At 33.2% G+C, this 20,980-nt stretch overlaps 1 protein-coding gene across 1 annotated transcript; it reads right to left on the reverse strand.

Moving 5' to 3' along the window:
- Window positions 1-1,237: 1,237 nt before the first annotated feature.
- On the reverse strand, window positions 1,238-18,834 carry LOC132728788 (kelch-like protein 8). The gene is made up of 2 exons (XM_060714465.1): window positions 18,489-18,834; window positions 1,238-3,003 (listed from the first exon to the last, which is right to left on the reverse strand). The coding sequence occupies exons 1-2, from the start codon at window positions 18,778-18,780 to the stop codon at window positions 2,378-2,380; spliced, it is 918 nt and encodes a 305-aa protein (XP_060570448.1). The 5' UTR covers window positions 18,781-18,834; the 3' UTR covers window positions 1,238-2,377.
- Window positions 18,835-20,980: the final 2,146 nt, after the last annotated feature.

Genomic DNA, 20,980 nt, shown 5'->3' on the forward strand with positions numbered 1-20,980 from the left:
TATATTAATTTGATTAGCCCCGTTTAGGGGCCACTAAAGCTAAAAATAGAAAAAAACCTTCGAACATCATTTCCTACTGAAATAATTGATAGATGATCACCAAACTTTGAGGCATTCTTAGATAGTCTTTTATCAAGTTTGCTTATATTAATTTGTTTAGCCCCGTTTAAGCTAAAGCTTAAATGCCCCAGGTCATGGCATTTCTTCAACTTATTGTTTAAACATATTCCATGCTCAAATTTAATATTAGAATATTTTGACATTTCAACACTGAAAAGCAGTTGTTTCTGGTGAGCGACTCAAGGCCATCATGACCCTTTTTTCAGTATAAGTATTCGACGTAATAAAGGCCATTTCCCTTTGTGTCTAATATTGCTGTAAAGAAATCTTCCAAGGTACCACAACGAAATAACACAAATGGTGTTTTAATGTTTGGCACCAGAAAAATGGTGATTGTTTTGAAAATGTGTACCCTTTATATCAGGCGGAACAAATTCCTAAATTAAAATACGACCATGCTTCACGGGCCTCTTTTGGGGGAGGGAAGCTTTGTTCATTATGTTCATTATATTGTTGTAAAAGAAATGAAACGACTTTGAACTAATGCATTTGTCATTTTTGTTTGTTTGTTTCAGTTTACGCCTTTTTCCAACAGTATTTCAGTCATATAGGCGGGTAGTTTCCTAACCATCGTTCCTGGAGAGTTACACCAGTACTAGACTACCTTCCTCCGCGCTAAACTACCAAAGCATCTCCCGGGGATCGAACCGACGCCAGAGAGGTAACTGGATTAGAAGTCATCGACTCTAACACCTCGACCACGGAGGCGGTTAGACCGCGTCGGAATCACACAAATAGTGTGTTTTTCAAAAATTCATAATCATTATATACAGAAAGAACCGGCTAATCGGCAACGGAATAACATAAATTGTGTTTTATGGTTTGCACTAGAAAGTGGCGGGTTTTTTTTTGTACAAAATTAAAAATTTTTTGTACACTTCATATACAGAAAGAACAAATTGCAGATAAAAAACAGCAACAAAAAAGAAGGAAAAAAACATGCCGAACGAGCTACTCGACGCCATTTACCTTGAGTGAGAAGTTTGTGGCTGATATAAATGTAAAAGAGAACCTCCAAACTAATGCAGCGGAATAACACAAATGGTGTTTCAACGGTTTACACCAGGAAGTGATGTTTTTACCAACAAAAAATTTGCTCACTATACAGAAAGGAGGAAGAACATCCGAACTTATGTAATTACTAATCCGCAACAGAGTCACAAATAGTGTTTATATATATAATTAAACGGTTGAATCCAATTTATGGAAATTCATACACTTTATAATTATTAGTTGGAACAAATCACATATCTAAAAAAAATGTCCATAACACGTGGGCTTTTCGAGGCGATTTTCCTTAGGTTTAAAGCTTTGTGCTTTATACTGATGTAAAGACAATCAAAAACCTCACCATGACTCCTGACTTCATATTTTTTCTGCAATAATTTTCCTCTTATGATATTGCGAAGCATATATATTTTCATATACAAATTGTGCCCAGTTTGTTTCCTTGTGTTTAATATGAATGATTCTTTGCATTATACTGTATTCTTACTTATTTTAGCATGACATTTTTATAACAGTCTTTAATTGAATTTGATTTCAACGATTGAACAACCGTGTCAGGTATAAACAATTATAGAAAAATTACCAATATGTGATATACTAGTAAATATACATATATGTGAAAAGTATAACTCAACTGTTAAAAAATAAATGATTTTTGTAACTGTCCGCGGTGCAGTTTCTTTCATGTTTGGAAAATACAAAAAAGCTCTAGTCAGATATGTCTTGTAGTTGTCTTGTAGTATAATCAATCCATGAAAAGGTATTTATTTCAGTCTGAAGCTGCACACCAGATAGCTTTAACATATTCCTTCAACGTGTAATGTTACAACGTGTATTGAATGAAACTAATCCACACACGTATATTGGTTTTACAATATTTGTTTGTTTGTTTATTTATTTAATTGGGTTTTACGTCACACCGACACAGTATACATCATATGGCGACGTTCCAGCTTTACAAGTGGAGGAAGACCTCAGATGCCCTTCCATGCATTATTTCAGACACTAATGGGCACCCGAGTAGAAGCACCGACGTTCCGTAAGCTAGCTGGATAGCTTCCTCACATGAAAGAAACCATGTCGGGACTTGAACCCAAAGCGGTTAGGGGCAAGTGGTTTGAAGTCAACGACCTGAACCACTCGACTACGGGCGTCCTATTACCATATTTAACAATGTTATAGAAAAGTTATGTGTTTAATTAAAGCAGTTAAAATTCACAATGTTCAGTTTTCTATGTTTCTTCTTATTCTACTTCACGTTATACTTTCTTATAGACGTTTTAACATGTTCTGGTAGAAGTTTCAATTCTCTTTCAACCGCTTGAAGTTCAACATTTGTTTTCGCGTTAAGTGTGGAAATGTGTCTTTCAAGCAAATGTGGCTCGTTATTAAAGTAACGGACACATAACCGTATTGCTCTTAAAATTTCAGAACAGCTTTCGACTGAAATCTCCACCTTTTGTTTTATTAAAGCACTGTACCTAACGGTTTCCCCAGTAGTCTTATATACCCATTTATTCGAGGTTTTAAATAAATACATATCATCTTCCCTATCCAATTCATTGGCTTGTAGAAGTTTCTCTCTCTTTTGCAAGGCCATATATCTTATTTGTAGAACTGATTTATCCGAGATGCAAAACTGAGACGCACCATTTTCCATTTTTGCAAGACTCAAGTCGGACGCTAAGACGATACACTGATCTTTCAGTTCATCTAAATTGTATAGTTCAGCTAAATGTAGATGCCTGTACATCTCTGTGTTATTCAATTTGTGTTTTCCGTTCACTAATTGTATAAGAAGCTTATGAATTCTTTGTTCAAGAATTCTCACCTGATATTCCGAAACGAGCGGCAGAACTTTGTATACATTTGTCTCTGAAGAAAAAGAAAAAAAAATGTATTTTACTTTATGTAAGTATTTCGCATTTTAACATGTTTGAAAACATGAATCTTCAATACAATTCGTTAACAATAAAATAAAATCGACATTTTATATATAAAATTGGGGTACGTTCACATACGAATAACATATTGACCTTATTGCATCCAATATTTGACATAAGCTTCTTCTCATATGTGATACGCCAGGGGCAACTTGAGCAAGAATGGCATTTTTATGATTCTATTGTTAAAATTGACCGCTCTCTTCAAAAATATCCAAAATTGTTAAAATTTTATGATTTTCTCATTTGACTGGGTTCTTTCGTCTTTAAAATACAGGTACACACATGTATAAGTAATAAACTGTATGTTTCTGTCAATACATTGATTAAAGATGTCAATTTCAATTTGATCACCCAAGGCTTTTGCACATAGGTTTGAAGTTGGCATAATTCGCACAATGTATTGATTTCAATAACAAGACAACCCGGTCAAAGTGTTTATAATCCTTTAAAGCAGCACGCCTCCAGATTCATTCTAATTTTCATGAAAATTTTGAAAATGTATTTAAAAGTAAAATATTGTGAAGTAAACAAAGAAAGTAATTCACACATTGCAAACAACTCACAATCCATGTAAATAACCAAAAATGGGACAAAATATGCAAAAATAAATCTTACTGCCTTAGTAACGCAGTAGAAATATGGCGATAAATAATGCAAAATCAGACAATAATCGCACATAAGATATAAATTGTAACTTGAATTTTAAATCGTTTTACTTTTCTTACAATTTAGTACGTTTTACCCAAGTTTGATTTTCTTGAAATATTTTGGCTCATCTGGAGGCTTGCAGCTTTAAAGCTGCATGCCTCCAGATGACCCAAAATTTTTAAAGAAAATTAAACTTGGAAAAACCACACTAAAACTTTGAAAAAGTAAACAAATTAAAGATTCGCGGGATAATTTATATCTTATATGCAATTCATGACTGTATTTTATAGTATTTATCACCATATTTCTACTGCGTTACTAACGCAGTAGGGGCTAATTATGCATATTTTGACCTCTTTTTGGTAATTTACGTGGATTTTAAGTGCCGATTGTAATGTGTCAAGTACTTTCTTTGTTGATTTCACAATATTTTAACTTTAAATACATCTTCAAAATTTTCATGAAAATTAGGATGAATCTGGAGGTGTGCTGCTTTTACGAAAGTAAAACTTTTAAACTATTGTGATTCCTCTAAAGGAAACTATTTTGTTTTATTGGAAATCATGCGAATGCAAACACAATCTGATTAAGATCGGCTCCTAATTAATTAACAGAACAGAACAGAAAATTTATTTGTCTAACTTGAACATTTACAGTTCATCGTTACATACATACATACATTTATTTACATACATGAAGTAATGTGACATTTTATATAACATATTAATAGATTATTATATACTACGCATTAGGATCTGACGGGCACCAATATGAAGTCACCCTCTAGTGACCTTTCAAACAGCCAATCATCGGTGATTTTTCATAATTTAAACCGGTTTCTGTTTCAATGCTAAGTAGGGAATTTTCACGATTTCGTGTCCATATAACCGGTAGGTAAATTGGCAAACAATCTTGCCTAGGGTTTAAAAATCGTTATTTACAAAATTCTTCTAACAATAATCAACAATTTGTTTTACTTCAACGGACATCGATATTTTGATACTTCGTCTTATGCCTATCTAATAAGGACGCTAAAATCATCCTCGTTAACCCAGGCTATTTACCCAATATCGGTATAATATTAAATGTAGTATAGCTGACAGGTTATATATCGGTATAATATTAAATGTAGTATAGCTGACAGGTTATATATCGGTATAATATGAAATGTAGTATAGCAAATATATTGACGTGCCAAAGCTTCATTCTGAGATATTTTTGTTCTGGGGCAGAATCAAAACCAAAAGGAGACCTTTCTGTGGTGAAACGTGGATTTCGGTGTAAATGTAAAAATGCAGCGAATTAAAACTAAGAATTTATTCAACAATATAATTATAAGGCAATATCGACACAAAAAGTGCTCTACCGAGTTTGAAGAAAGTAAACCACGTTAGTTTCATTTCACCGTCTCATTTTGTGTACCAACGCCGCCATATTTTAATGCTGCTACAGTAATTAACATGTACGCTAAAAATCGTTATTATATGATCTAAATATAGCTGCAATCTCATTGGTCCAAACAGTAGTCAACAGAACTTTTTATAAACTCATTTTCACTGGGAGTAGTATCATATTCACTGGCTGAATTGGATTTTCCCAATAGATTGAGACTCATATTCAATAATCATACACCGTAGACTATTAATTACACGTGTTAATTGTCGCTTTTTGTTCTTTATGGCATATTTCTCGATTAAAATATCATTATTTTACTACTATACTTAAAGGCTACAGTATAAACTTGAATTATTTTTGTGCGTAATGGTCGCTGCACGCCTAACACGTGCGTCCTTTTTCCCGCGCTTCAACGAGGTAAAATTTGTACATGTATATAAGGTTGTACATTTGTGATTTTTTTTGTATAGGATATCGACCGAGTACGAGATCTTTCTGTTTAGGAAAGACCAGGTCACGAATTTCATGTGACACCGAGAGCGCGTAACGCTCGAGGTGTTTCTTGAAATTCGTGACAAGGTCTTTCTTAAACAGAAAGATCGATGTACGATGCCGATATCCAACTTACACACCGTAAAACTATATTTGCTTAAGCAATGGCTGATCAGAAGCATTTGATATAATGCACAAATATTACTTTTAACACAACGAATATACAGGTAAGCTTTTATCAACGTTCTGCTTAAATACAATATATATTTTGCTTTTAAATTTACTTTTCCCTTAAAAATAATCAAAAAGCTAAATGTGCAATTTGTCAATAATAAAGTGAATAGATCTGTAATAGAAGGTATGTTAAAGAATGAATAATTATGTTGATAGTATTTCGTATCAGACAATGCAGATTCTAGGGCATTTGCTCCCTGGATAGTTGCCCCCTCCCCCCTTTTTTTGCTGTTGTAACTTGTCACTTGTCATCTCGTGTATAGATTTCTTGTATGCCAATGGAAATATTATAGTACATTTATTTATGGATGCTATTTTGACTTTCTAAAATTTGCGTGAGAATTTTTGTGTATTTAAGCACAATGAAATTTCGACAATAGGCGATGAATTTTTGGTAGCAAACAACTAAACAATAAAATATTCTAACATTTTTAAACAGGGAGGGGGGGGGGGGGGGGGGCAAATGTCTGCCCCTTCCAATGATATGAGGGGCAAATGTCCACCACTGCAAAAAGGGGCAAGCTTCCGAGGAGGCAACTGTCCTAAGGGCAATGTCCGAATACCCACTGCAGACCACGAAATACTTACATAATTTTTATGTATATTGTTTGCAAGTGTGAGATACATGAACCGAAACTATATTTTATACAGAAGATTATAAAGTGTTTTAGAATAAAATATGATCGTTCATCATAATTTTTTTATACTAAATCACTTTATTAACATTTTAAAATCGTAATAGTTATACTGTGATTACTGCTATATAATTTCATTGATATGAACTTGAAGCGTCCATATTGTTATATTGTGAACTTAATGACAAAAGAATCACTTAGATTACTATTACTTTGAAAAATGACGCGATTAAATAAATGATAAATGTGTCCTTACTTTGATATGCTGTACGTTATTTTTTTATTCAAATATTTAATATAGGGATGCTGGAATAATTGCTTAGTGCTTTTAATAAATATTATCATTTGTTTTAAAAATGTATCCCGATTTTGTAGGACAGGAACATTATGACAATCATTTGCATTTCATTTCAATTTTAATTTTTGATTGCATTTCATGTTATCTTTGTCTGTGCATTGGCAGGTCTATTTTTTCACGTGTATTTCATGACCGGGTCTGTCTGACTAGAACAGACCTGTGTACGTGCAAAAGATAGACCTCATAACGGACATTCTTTTGTTTAAACAGGTCTATCCGATTTTCAATTGCTCACTTGTCAATAATTGTATAATATTGCTCGGTCCAATCCCGTACTGAACGTAAATAGAATATTAGAATTGTGGTGAATGTGGTCAAATATTTGTTTTCCGTGGCAATAAGAATAAAAACATGAAAAAGTATTAAACATTGTTTATTGTTCTTGAATTATATTTCTTGCTACATTTAAGAAAAACGCGGAAAAACTTAAAGCTTATCATGGATTTTTTGTTGATAAACATATTTTTTACTGGATATACAAATATACTGTACTTGATTGAAATTTATATTGTTAGCACCCTTTCTATAATTTATATGTTATGTTGTTCACAACTTGCTGCGTATTAAAAATTTCCTTTGATTCATGCGTTAATGGCCTAGATTATGATAATAATACCCCAGATATTTCGTTGGGACGGGCCTCTTCCGATAAAATATGTAACTCGCGCGGTACACAAATGCTCGAATTTTGCAAAGCAACCTCATTACGTATTGCTCACGGTAGAATCGGTAACGATTATAATATTGGCGAGTTTACATACTATAAGAGAAATACGTGCACTACTATTGACTATCTCGTTCTATCTGCACGAGATTTTCCACTGATTGATTCGTTCACTGTCTTACCTTTTAATCTGTATAGCGATCACGCGCCGATAACGTTCTCACTAAAAGTAAACAGTAATCAAACCGAGCAAAACTGTGATATCAATTTTGAAACAACGGTACACTATAAGTGGAATGCTGCGCATAAATCTGCATTTAGAAATGATGTTATCGCTAAGCTACCGCAATTTAATGAAATTTTGTCTAAAATAAACACTGATAATATTACTAATGATAATATTGATCAAATGGTTGATTCTTTTTCTGCGCTTATTCAAAATACTGCTGATCCATATTTTAAACATTATTCGAATTGTAATGTTTATAGCAATTGTAACAAAGAATGGTATGATAATGAATGCAGAGTTTCGCGACAAGAGTATCAACAGGCTCTCAGTTCCTTTAATCTTAATAAAACGCAATCGAACAGGGATTAACTATGTAATGCTAAATGCAAGTATAAATCATTGATAAGAGAAAAGAAAAGGGCATTTAAGTTACGTAAGTCTCAAGAATTAAGTGATTTACGACATAAGAAACCCCGGGACTTCTGGAAACATTTTAAACAAAATAAAAAGGATAATACAAGCAATATTACGCCAGCAGAATTTCATGAGTACTTTTCAAATATGTTTAACGAATTACATGCGACACAGATTGAAGAAATCGAAAACTTTGTAAATAATAATGATTTTAACGTAAATAATCCCACGTTTGAGTCTTTGAATATCCCGATAACCACAGAAGAAGTTCGTGAAGCAATAAGTCGTATGAATCGTAATAAAACCTCATGTCCTGTTGATAATTTACTTAATGAGTATTTTATAGAAACTGCAGACATACTTGCAGGACATCTAACCGACTGTTTTAATAAGATATTTGATTCAGGTCTTTTTCCTAAAGCCTGGTCATATGGTTATATCGTCCCAATTTATAAAAAGAGGGACAAAAATGCTCCCAATAACTACAGAGGAATAGGAGGCAGTACACAGTTTCGGCTGTTTAGTTTCGAATTGGCCAGGGTGGAATTCACAAATAAGAGACAGTTTTGAAATTGAAGTGGATATTTGAGGTTCTAAATGTTTATAGTTACTATATTTCAAGTTTCAATGACTAGTATTGTATTTCAGTTATTTAGTAAAATTGAATTTAGTGGCGTTGACCCTTGTTTTTATGAGAGAGTACCTGTCGGATGCGAACGTGTGGTTTCTGGAGCTAGCCGGTGAATCAGCTCTTCAATTTGAAGGGTATGCAGAAGACTTAGAATAGTGAAAAAAGTAGGTGGATGGCATCCCGTTTGGATGTTATTTTCAGATTGTGCATGGTTTGAGAAGGAAGAAACACTATAGCTTGTGATTTAAGTTTTTGACGTTAATATATTGTTGTATTTTGCGTATAGGGATAATCCGCTTATTTTGTCGTTGATTTTCGCGACCAAAACAATGAAAAACACAGGGCTGTGTGCCAGAAAACTAGAAGGTGGACATGTATTTTTAATTGTTTGCTGTGAGATACATATATATATGTTAAATATGAAATGCATTTATTTCAGGTGTGTGATTACAGACTTGTGTGCGAGGTTTTGATTGTGGCGCAGTCAGTTGTTTGCCGAGAAGCCTTGAAAACTGTGTATTGCCCCCATAACACTTAATAGCAACTTCGGAAAATTGTTCACTAGTGTTTTAACAAAGCGTGTTGAAAATTGGTCAAGTGAATTTAACATATCTTCGGATGCTCAGTTCGGTTTTCGTCACGGTGCAAGTACAGTCGACGCGATTTTCGTTTTAAATTCGTTAATCGAATATTTTTTATCACAAAAGTTACGCCTTTATTGCGCTGTTATAGACCTAAAGAAGGCCTTTGATTCTGTGTACAGGAATGCTTTATGGCTTAAGCTCTGTAAGGTTGGTTTGGATGGAAAAATACTTAGAATATTCAAAGCAATGTACGCTACTGTGAAGTCATGTATAAAACATTGTAACACTTTTACAGAATTTTTCGATATTTCGCTTGGTTTGAAACAGGGCCTAAATAATTCGCCAATTTTATTTTCTCTGTTTTTAGAGGATATTGAACTTTTTCTACAAGAAAATATTGATAGTGGTATTTCATTATTCGATTTGTGTTTAATTATTTTGCTTTTTGAAGACGATATGGCTATTCTTGCTAAAACTCCTATGGATTTACAAAACAGTTTAAATAAATTATATGAATATTGTATGAAATGGGGTTTAGAGGTGAATACAAACAAAACTAAAATAATGGTTTTTAGGAAAAGAGGGCCTTTAAAAGATAATGAAAATTGGTATTATAATGATATTCTATTAGAAATTGCTGAAAATTTCAACTATCTAGGCGTAGTTTTTAATTACAATGGGTCTTTTACGCTTAATAATCAATACGTAATTGGTAAAGGTTTAAAGGCAATGTCTGTTTTATTAAAGAGCATTAATAAATATGAGTTAACCCCTAGCATTGCGTTGCAACTTTTTGACTCTTTTGTCGGTTCAGTGCTCAGCTATTCTAGTGCTGTTTGGGGATTTTCTAAATCAAAGGATATAGAGCGATTACATCTTAAATTCTGTAAATCTATATTAGGAGTGAAACAAAGTACTTGTACTGCAGCAATCTATAGCGAATTAGGTCGTTATCCATTATTTATTAAACGATATGTGCAAATTATTACATACTGGCTTAAAAATAATTAATAGCGATAATATCATTTTGAAAAACTGCTATGTACGCTTCGTTTGAATTACATGAAAACAACAATCAATGTTGGGCTTCTAAAGTACATGGAATATTAAATGAGTACGGGTTTTCTGATGTTTGGAAACAACCCATTTCAATACGAAGCCAAATATTTTGTTAAACATTTTTAAACAAAGGATGATTGACTGCTTTTTGCAAAAACTTTCTAGCGATATTTCAAACAGTCCATTGTTAAGTAATATATATGTACATTTGCATAACTCATTTGAAATGGCAAACTACCTGAAAATTCTCCATAACAGAAACTTATAGAAATTGCAAAGCAAGATTAAGATTATCGTCACATAAACTTCGGATTGAAACAGGTAGATATGGTGCTAATAGATTACCCCGAGAGGAACGCATATGTCATCTTTGCGATAGTAATGAAATAGAAGATGAATTCCATTTTATATGTGTTTGTAAATAGTTACTCTAATATACGTTCTCTTTACATTAAGCAATACTACTACAGAAGACCAAGTATGTTCAAATTGATTGAATTATTAAGTACTGAAAAGAAGTCTGAATTAATAGGTTTAGGTAAATATTTGTATTATGCTACAAAACATCGAATTGAACTACTAAATGCTCTGTAAATCAATGTATAAATTTGTCTCGTTGTATTTAAAAGTGATATTGTTTATTTCTTGAAATTACTTGATAATGTGTCTAGTATGAAACATTGTTAAATGGAATCTTATCACAGCATATGATTAAGTTTAAAATCCATTTTTTTATATCTTTAAGAATGTAAACGCTTTATAATAGATAAGCTCACTTTAGTACTAAATGGTGTTAACGTTCATTCTCCAAAAACATGCAAATTGAAAATTTGTGCTACAACTTTGTTCATGTACCATGATATTGTGTTTGATTGTACTATATAAATGTGTGTAATATGACTATGTACTGAATGTATACGTCAATAAAATTATCTATCTATCTATCTATTAGAAATAGCAATTCTTTGCCTAGGCAAGTTTTGTTTTCCATTCTAGGAAAGCTTTTTTTAATTGAATGAAAATTTCTTAAGATAATTTTTCATCCTTCGACAATTTTCAGAAAAGAAATAAATCGTTACTTCAAGCGGCCATTTTTCGTTTGCCTGTATTTGAAAAACCCTGTATTTATGTACCATTAAATGGTCCGGTGTTGTTTAAGAGATGTTCCGGAGATGATTTTGTCCCGGAGTAGAAAATATATTCAACCTAATGTTTATTGTTTAAAGGTTTCAACTAGATCTACTCCACAACGCCGACACCGGTACGTCGGCCAAAAATGACTACGAAAATGTTGACACTATTATTTATTGATGCACAGTCCTCTTTTTCCTTAACTTGATTTCTTTGTGTTAAGTCAAGTTTTAAGTAAATAAATAATAAGTATAGGATATCGACCGAGTACGAGGTCTTTCTGTTTAGGAAAGACCTTGTCACGAATTTCATGTGACACCGAGAGCGCGTAGCGCTCGAGGTGTTTCATGAAATTCGTGACCAGGTCTTTCCTAAACAGAAAGATCGATGTACGAGGCCGATATCCAACTTACACACCGTAAAACTATATTGGCTTGAGCAATGGCTGATCCGATGCACACATATTATTTTTAACACAACGTATTTACAGGTAAGATTTTATCAATGTTCTGCTTAAAAATAATATATATTTTGCATTTAACTTTGCTCTTCCCTTTTGAATAATAATCAAAAAAGCTAAATGTGCAATTTGTCAATAATAAAGTGAATAGGTCTGTAAAAGAATGAATAATTATGTTGATCAGACAATGCAGATTCTAAGACATTTACCCTCGGACAGTTGCCCCAACCCCCTCCCAGACGTTTGCCTCCTTTTTTTTGCTGTTGTGACTTGTCACTTGTCAGAGGCCATCTCGTGTATAGATTTTTTGTATGCCAATGGAAACATTACAGTTCATTTATTTATGGATGCTATTTTGACTTTCACAAATTTGCGCGAGAGTATTTAAGTACAATGTAATTTCGACAATAGGCGATGAATTTGGTACCAAACGATTCAACAATAAAATATTTTAACAGGGAGGGCGTAAAATGAAACAAACAAACAAACAAACAAGGAGGGGGTTAATGTCTGCCCCTTCAAAGATATGAGGGGGCAAGTGACTGCCACCGCAAAAAGGGGGCAAATGTCTAAGGGGCAAATGTCCGGATATCCAGCAGACCACGAAAGACCCACATGCAAATGGGAGATACATGAACCGAAATTTTAATTATTTTACATAGCAGATTATAAAGTGTTCTATAATTGAATGATCGTTCATCACTAAATTATTTATACTTATTCACTCATAACTTTATTAACATTTTAAAATCGTAATAAGTGTGCTGTGATTACCGCTATATAGTTTCATTGAACTTGAAACGTCCATTTTGTTACATTGTGAACTTAGTGACAGAAGAACCACTAAGATTACTATTACTTTGAAAAATGACGCATTTAATTAAATATTAAATGTGTCCTAACTTTTATTTGTTATCCTTTTTTTTTCCACGATTTTATATAGGGATGCTGGAATAATTGCTTAGTGCACTCAATAAACATTATCTTGTTTAAAAAATGTATCCCGATTTTGTAAGACAGGAACATTATGACAATCGTTTACATTTTATTTCAATTTATATTTTTTGATTGCATTTCATGTTTTCTTTGTCTGCGCATTGGAAGGTCTATTTTTTTACGTGTATTTCATGACCGGGTCTGTCTGAGTAGAACAGACCTGAGCACGTGCAAAAGATAGACCTCATAACGGATTTTCTTTTGTTTAAACAGGTCTTTCCGAAAAATATAGACCTGTCACAAACAATAGAGGAGGTGTGTAACTAAAAATAAGAACTTTAATTGCATCCGTGTTTTCTTTCCGAAAAAAAAAACAACAAAACATTTTCCATGATGATAGACCAACGGTCCAAATTTGGAAAAAAAGTTATTTTTTTTTTATTGTATTTATCTTTTTTTTTATTGTAATTATTTATTTTAATTAACAATTATAAATATACCAGATGATTTATTTTCAAAACAATAATCTTAAATTTCTTTCTATATAATTCAATTACATTATAAAAATTGTTTAAAAAGTCGTAAGAATTTAAAGGGAGTACGTACGGTTTCGAGTTTACTAAGTACGGCTTACCGAAACGCTCCGAATTTACGCAAGATAAACGAACTTTTTAAGTTTTAAGTTGCAATATCTAATTCCTGGGTACTATTTTTGATTTTCTATCTTAATATACTTGAAGGTCTAAATTTAAACTTTCATTCGATAACAAAAACTTTAAAACTGATTGAAAAAAAAACTAAAGTCTAGCCAAAAAAACTTAAGTCTAGCCGATTTTTAATATTCTTTTCCGAATGAACATCTCTTATATTTGAAGCAGTATCAATCTTTATCTTGTTATTTTAAAAAATGATTTAACATTTTTGCATTATTGCCCAAAAACATTAAAATGAGTAAACATTTTTGCATTATTATCAACAACATTGACCTGGTACTCTTGCATTTGACCCTGATATGCATACATAATCAAGCCGCAGGTTCATTTCAGCCCGAAAAAATTAGTCGAGGTGATGGGCGAGGCAAGACATGTCGATTTTTTGTAGCTTATTGTGAAGTTGCAGTACATGAAAAATGGGCACATTACAAATCAGCACATAAATAAAACATTCTAGTGTTCCGTGGTATAAACCTTTTCTACGTGTCATACCTCCTTTCCTTATTACATTGAAAATTTACTGGATTGTTATCCATCGCTGGTTTGTTTTTAGCAGAGAATGACCTGTGCATGTGCAAAGAGGGTACCGTTTGAGCAGATTTCGCAAAGAGGGTACCGATATGGATATGCACCGTATTTTTATAAATGTCTTAAATATATATAATTTCTTTATTTCAGTCTCATCTTTACATGTATACATAAAATTACATATAAAACGTAAAACACAAACATAAAATACATGAAAAGCCATTCTAAAAGAATAACAAGAGACTATTTATTTTTTACCTCTAAGGGAGACAACTCCACAGACCATATCACAGCATTTTACTGTTTTATGCTGAGGAGTTATCCCCCCTAGCTACACAAATTTCATATAATCATTATCATTCATTAAAAGGTTGTTGTATTTTAAAAACAAGACCTCAATATATTCAAACTATTGCATGTTTTTCCTACAGAAGGTTACATTGTGGTACAATGAATAAAACGATACTAAAATGTTTAAATGCAAATGGTAAGAAGAAAGATTGACCATTATATATCATTTAACTTTGGAAAGTATGTCATGTTTTACACTTGATACTTTACAATCTCAAAATATTACTAACTTCAGTATATCAACGATTTGTTTTCTTCAACATAATTTACATGAAGATCTGTTTTATCTATACAATATATTGGCTTAGTCAATGGATGTTTTATACAGAAGCAACATATATTTGTCCAATATGTAATAAATATGGCCATTAAAACTTATATAAGTCAATTAATGACATTTTTAAAACCATATCCTGCTAAATAAAATTTACTAAGACTGTTTTATTATAAATCTTTTATACTGTCCAATTAAATTTATCTAGGACTATATTAACTATAAAATAATATTCACTTTTTGAAAAATTTATAACGATGTGAGACCACAGTCTTAGTCTCGTTAAAATATTTATCTTAAAACCTACATTTCAGTAAAACCATTTACCTATTAATATTTTATATACAATGTACATATTTTAAATTAAAATAAAAACATATAAAAAGACACATCAGAAAAAGGAAAAAGAGAGCAATTTGGATGTTCTTATATGTAAGGGAAAGTTATCCTGCTCTGAAGTATGTCAAAGCAGGTTTTGGCAATATACCTTGCACAACTGGTATTTGAGAATATAAAAGTAAACTTCTCCATAGTTGTCAATGTGTGAAATTGTGGGTTTTTGACACTCACTTTTTTAAATAGATCTACACGAATATCTTCATACATAAAACATTCCTTTACAGCATGAAATTCACTTTCTACCTTGTCATTACAAAAAGGACAAAGCCTTTCATTTACTGGTAGGCGTTCATATCTACCTGTCTCTATTCTTAGTGGGTGCAGTTCCACAATCTGAACTTAGCAAAAACGGACCTGTGGCTAAACGCGGAAGTATGATTTTGCAATATTCCTCAGTTCCCAAAAGTTGTCTTAAACTGCATATATGTGCGCGCAGTTTGTTGTCCACCGACCCCCTTCTACTTCTTTCAGATGTAACATTAACATTCCACTTTGCAATAAAACTTTGCATTGTTCTAGATTGAACTTTTTCTAACATAGCTTTTTGATACGCGTATTATCAATATTACAAAATTCTGTACATTCAAAGATCATTAAAAAAAATGTGTTTTGTTCTGAAACACCAGTTTTTACATCTTGTACTACCAAATGAATTAGCATACATAAACACTTTGTAGTTTGTTCGGGACCTAGGCATCATACATAGTCTGTGCCAAAAAATAGAAACACTTATCATCTGTCTACTGAAAGTTAGTTGCCAGCCCATATCGCCTATCAGGGCTGCTGACGGAGAGAAACAGGATGTCCCTAAGAAAAGACACATAGCACGGTGTTGAATTGAGTCAATACTGGAAAACGATTTGTTTCCCCATATAGCTGATCCATATGCTACCATAGACCAAACCAACGAGTAAAAAAACTTAGTAAAGACATTGTAAGGCATCCCCCCTAGAGACTTGTATTTAGCTATAAAGAGACCTAAAGCTTGGCTGGCTGACTGAGCAACAAACTTTGCTGTGACAGATTAGTCTAAATTCTCTTGAAGTGTTAAACCTAAGTATACATATTTTGGAACACATTCAAGATTATCCGGTCCACATATAAAGACAAAATTGGTCCTATTTACATTATTTGGTCTAAAATGCATTACATTCCTCTTTGTCGGATTAATTTTCATATGAGAGGCGCATGACCATTCATACAGAACATCTAACATACTTTGCAAATCTTCCTCAGTTTCAGCAATGAAAACAATGTCATCAGCATATAGAAGTATACACAACTTTTCTTCGTTTCCAATGTCAACACCTTCAATGCCTTTAGTCTCACAGCAAGATCGTTAACATAGACATTGAAAAGAATTGGTGACAAGCCATAGCCCTGACAAAGGTCGTTGTTTACCAGTTGAAACCAGTTTGTATGCAAATTGTTTACTCGTACACAAGCTGTTACATTAGAATAAATAGATTTTACAGCTAAGAACATTTTACCATTAACACCAACATTGGCTAATTTCTTCCAAGGAATGTCCTTACTGACGGAGTCGTATGCCTTGCTAAAATCTATGTATGCTACAAATGTTGATCGCTTGGATTTCAATCGTGTTTCAACAATATTGGTCAAGGTTGACAATTGGTCAACTGTACTACGACGTTTCCGAAAGCCATTTTGTTCATCTTCAAGCTTGGCATTCGACTCTGCCCATGTTGACAAACGTTGGTTGAGAATACTACAATACAGTTTGTACATTGTATTAGCTAATGCAATACCCCTATATGACATAGGGTCTTTCCTATCCTGAGTATTGGACTTTGGGATCGGGTTGATGATACACTTTCCCCAATCAGAAGGAACCATTCTTTTGGAATAACAAATATTAAAAAGAATTTCGAGACAAGAGACTGAGGCGTCATTTTTAAATACCTCATACAGCAAGGCATCTATCCCACTAGCCTTGTTATTTTTGGCCCGCTTAATAGCATTCCTGACCTCTAAAACACCAATCTCCCTTTCAAATTCTAAACATGTGTTTTGTCCAGGAGGCGTATCATCAGCCCGGTCTACATGTACAAGGTTGTTTCTTACATTATTATTAACATTATATAAATTCTCAAAAGATGTTTTCCATTTATCAAGTACAGATGGAATATCGGATACTAAATCTCCATCATCATTTACAATTTGCATAGGAATAGTTTTGGATTTATGAGAAACAACACCAACTCTACCAATATTTTTCCAAAATGACTGCGGATCTTTTTCATCCTCATTTAAAAGACTTTTGTAAATTGTACCAAAAATACCTTTTAGCCTTCTGTACAGTTCTACTAAAATTTTTCCTTTCCTGGCAGTAGGATTGTCTCAGACGTTTCTTATTTTAGACATTGGTGCATTTACAAAACATTCTTTCAGCATTACATACATTATTCCATCAGACCACCATGGTTTATAGCATTTTTTACCTTTATTGTTATTTGAATTAAGAGTCTTTTGTTTCATCCCAGGCAGCTTAACAAACATTTCATTTTAATGCATTGACATAACTCAACATATGCTGTATCTATATCAGATTGAGCCTGTAAACTGGCTTCTAAAGTAAAAATACAGTTATGTTATATATTTATCACATCTTGATCATTACAGAAGTTTTCAATATAACATGTAAAATAAAACCTGTGTGTTTCGTCAGTTCTCAGTAACGCAGTACCGGTTACACACCAGTGTAGTTATCAACAGTGTGTTTGTCACGTGATATTAGCGGTGCCCAAGCTTTCACCACAGAAAAGGTAGGCTGGACAATATGTCGTCGCGCAGTACAATTAGTTGGACTAATCTGACGATGGGCTAAAAATAACATATCGGGAAATCCGAACAACAAAGAAGGCGAAACCAAAACCGACAATCAGATATACATGTAAGAAATAACTAATTAATGTAGATCTTCTGGACTTTAGTCAGATTGATTACAAACCTTTAATTTTGAATGACTGTTTGAAATTTAATTGGTGCACTTCGTACAAGATCTACATGCTTTTGTTCTTTCAGAATTAATAACTCGTTTAAAAGATTATGATAACTACATTTAAATAGATTAAGGAATAAAAAGAGCTAAACGGTCAATCAGGGACTTTAAATAAAATGGTTCAGAAACGGACCGATTTTCAAATAATGATGTCTCAGCCGAGTCATCTGGCATTGCTGGCATCGCTCCAAGACGTATACCTGTATTCGTTTCCAAAGAAGCGACAAAAAGAATTAATATAAAAGTATAAAAAAAACCTGTTATTAATTTCAGTTTATCGGGGTAAATGCAGCACAGGAACTCGACGAAATCTTCATACTTCTTTCCCGGTAGTTCAATTTCTGCCTGACCTTTCTCCCTGAACTCTGTTTTCAGCATTGCTTTAAACACAGGTGACGCTATACACAACACGGCTTTACACACGAGGATCTTTTTGTCCTCAACTTTTAAAGTTAAATCACATTCGCCTGAGCTATCCCCGAAGCTAATTTCATCAATACCTTCTTCTTTTTGTTTGTATTGTGCTTGATTTTCTGTTGCTTTTTCCATTTCAGTTCGTTATCTATATCCTTATGGGTGACGGAAATTACTTAACTTCCTGCTTTCGATTTATGGACAGGCAACCGGAACACCTCGGCTATCATTTTACACTTATTTACGTACATCACGGGGGAGGAACAGTTACACGGAGGTTGGAGTTCTTATAATAACTTGTTTGGAGTTCTTATGATAACTGTCACGGAGTTCCTGGAAAACGTTACGGATTTCTGTGGAAAACATTTCTATATACTTGGAGAGACATAAAAAATGCTAATTTTCACCTTTAAATGGGGAGATTGAGGTACTAAATTTAACTATGATAATTAAGCTTGCCCTACATATTGTATTATGTTTCAGAAAAACCTTTTTCATCGCCTTTTAAAAACATCTGGTAGTTTTGAGTAAAATTTCCAAATTACTTCCTCATTCCTACATATTGACCTTTTCATACGTGATCTTCTTCGTTGCTATACTTTAAGTACCTAATTATAGTGGAGTGTTGCAAACATACAGGGTTATAAATTTAGACCCGATTTTTCAAATGTCACGGAGTTCTTGTGATAACTCAAAATATGTACTGGAGTTCTTATGATAACTTTTGTTACTGCCAGTGTGTTTTTTGTGCTTATTTCGGCACGTTTAAGCGTATTTTATTAGTCAATAAGTGTGTAAATCATTATTACTTGTTTCATTTCTTGCTTGGACGCCCTTTAATACTTTGCATGAATGCTTTTCTTGTACAATTATATTATGAAAATTGTTTAAAAAGTCGTAAGAATTTAAAGGGAGTACGTACGGTTCCGACTTTACTCAGTACGGCTTACCGATACGCTCCGAATTTATGCAAAATAAACGAACTTTTTAAGTTTTAAATTGCATTATCTAATTCCGAATGAACATCACTTATATTTGAAGCAGTAACAATTTTTATTTTATTTTAAAAAATGAGTAAACATTTTTGCGTAATTGTCAAACAACATTAAAATGAGTTAACATTTTTGCATTATATATATATATATATATAAATGCGTATATATGTAAATGCGTATATATTGCTAAGGAAAAGGTATAAATTCTGGGCAATCTTAATAAGACATTTCTGTAAAAATATGCTGAAAGGGCCATTTATTTAGCTTATCTAAATGTGACATGTAAGAAACTTGACTAGGTGAAGACGCAGTTCTTGAAATCCCCGCAGAAACATGTGATTAAGGTAAGATCATCTGTTATTTTTAAAGAGCTGCACGGTAAGTAAAAAATATATACTGTAACCCATTACTCAAACACTTAAAACAAGAGGGCCAAGTTGGCCCTAGATTGCTCACCTGACCCATCGAACTCATCCAAGCAATTACCTAGAAAAGCATCCTGACCAAGTTTTATGACAGTTGAGTCAGAAATGTGACCACTAGAGTGTGAACAAGGTTCTTCCATACTTGAGCAGTGTGACCTAGCTTTTGATCCCAGGTGACCCATATTCAACCTTGACCTAGAGATCATCAAAACAAACTTTCAGACCAATTTCCAGAAAATTTGGATCAAAACAGTAGCCACTAGAGTGTGAACAATTTGTTTCTATTTTTAGCTCCTATATACGAGATGACCCATGTTCGAACTCATCCGAGCAATTACCTAGATACCTATACAAGCTTCCTGACCATGTCTGATGACAATTAAGTCAAAAATGCAACCACTAGAGTAGTAACAAAGATTTTCCATATTTGGGCGGTGTGACCTAGTTTTTGACCACAGGTGACCCATATTCAAGTGTGCAGAGTGTAACAAATCACTGGACTCTCATACCTTGACTCAGAAGGATAATGATGTCTTCTGTAAAAGTATGTTATAAATAACACTTCCATGTCTTACAAAAAAAGCATGCCGAACGAGCTACTCGATGCCATTTTCCTTGAGTGAGAAGATTGTGGCTTATACTTCACTTCAGTGTTGTTATATTTTTCTGGTCCTATGGGATCATTGATGCCAGCACTATTAAGTGTTGAGAATTGAGTACCGCTCAAGCCGGTGCTAGGGGGCGTGAGGGATGTTGCACTTATTCATTATCCCTCATGTACAGACTCAATCAAACCGAGTCTGCAATTCTCTTGTAATTTTGTTGTTATTAATGCTTCCAAGGGATCACTTTTAATTCCAGATTTTTATACTTCACAAAAGCAGGTGTCAAGTGCTGTGTGGCAGCTGTAAAAAG

Source organism: Ruditapes philippinarum, unplaced genomic scaffold (assembly GCF_026571515.1).
Source record: "Ruditapes philippinarum isolate M1 unplaced genomic scaffold, ASM2657151v2 ctg3955_1_1_1_1, whole genome shotgun sequence".
NCBI classification, from domain to species: domain Eukaryota; kingdom Metazoa; phylum Mollusca; class Bivalvia; order Venerida; family Veneridae; genus Ruditapes; species Ruditapes philippinarum.

Bases quoted from the DNA above. Each gene is read 5' to 3' on its own strand.
- LOC132728788 (XM_060714465.1), bottom strand. From the start codon at position 18,780: ATGGAAAAAGCAACAGAAAATCAAGCACAATACAAACAAAAAGAAGAA. The intron at 3,004-18,488 runs GTTTTTTTTATA...CTTTTTCTTCAG, and splicing joins TAAACTGAAATTAATAACAG to AGACAAATGTATACAAAGTT.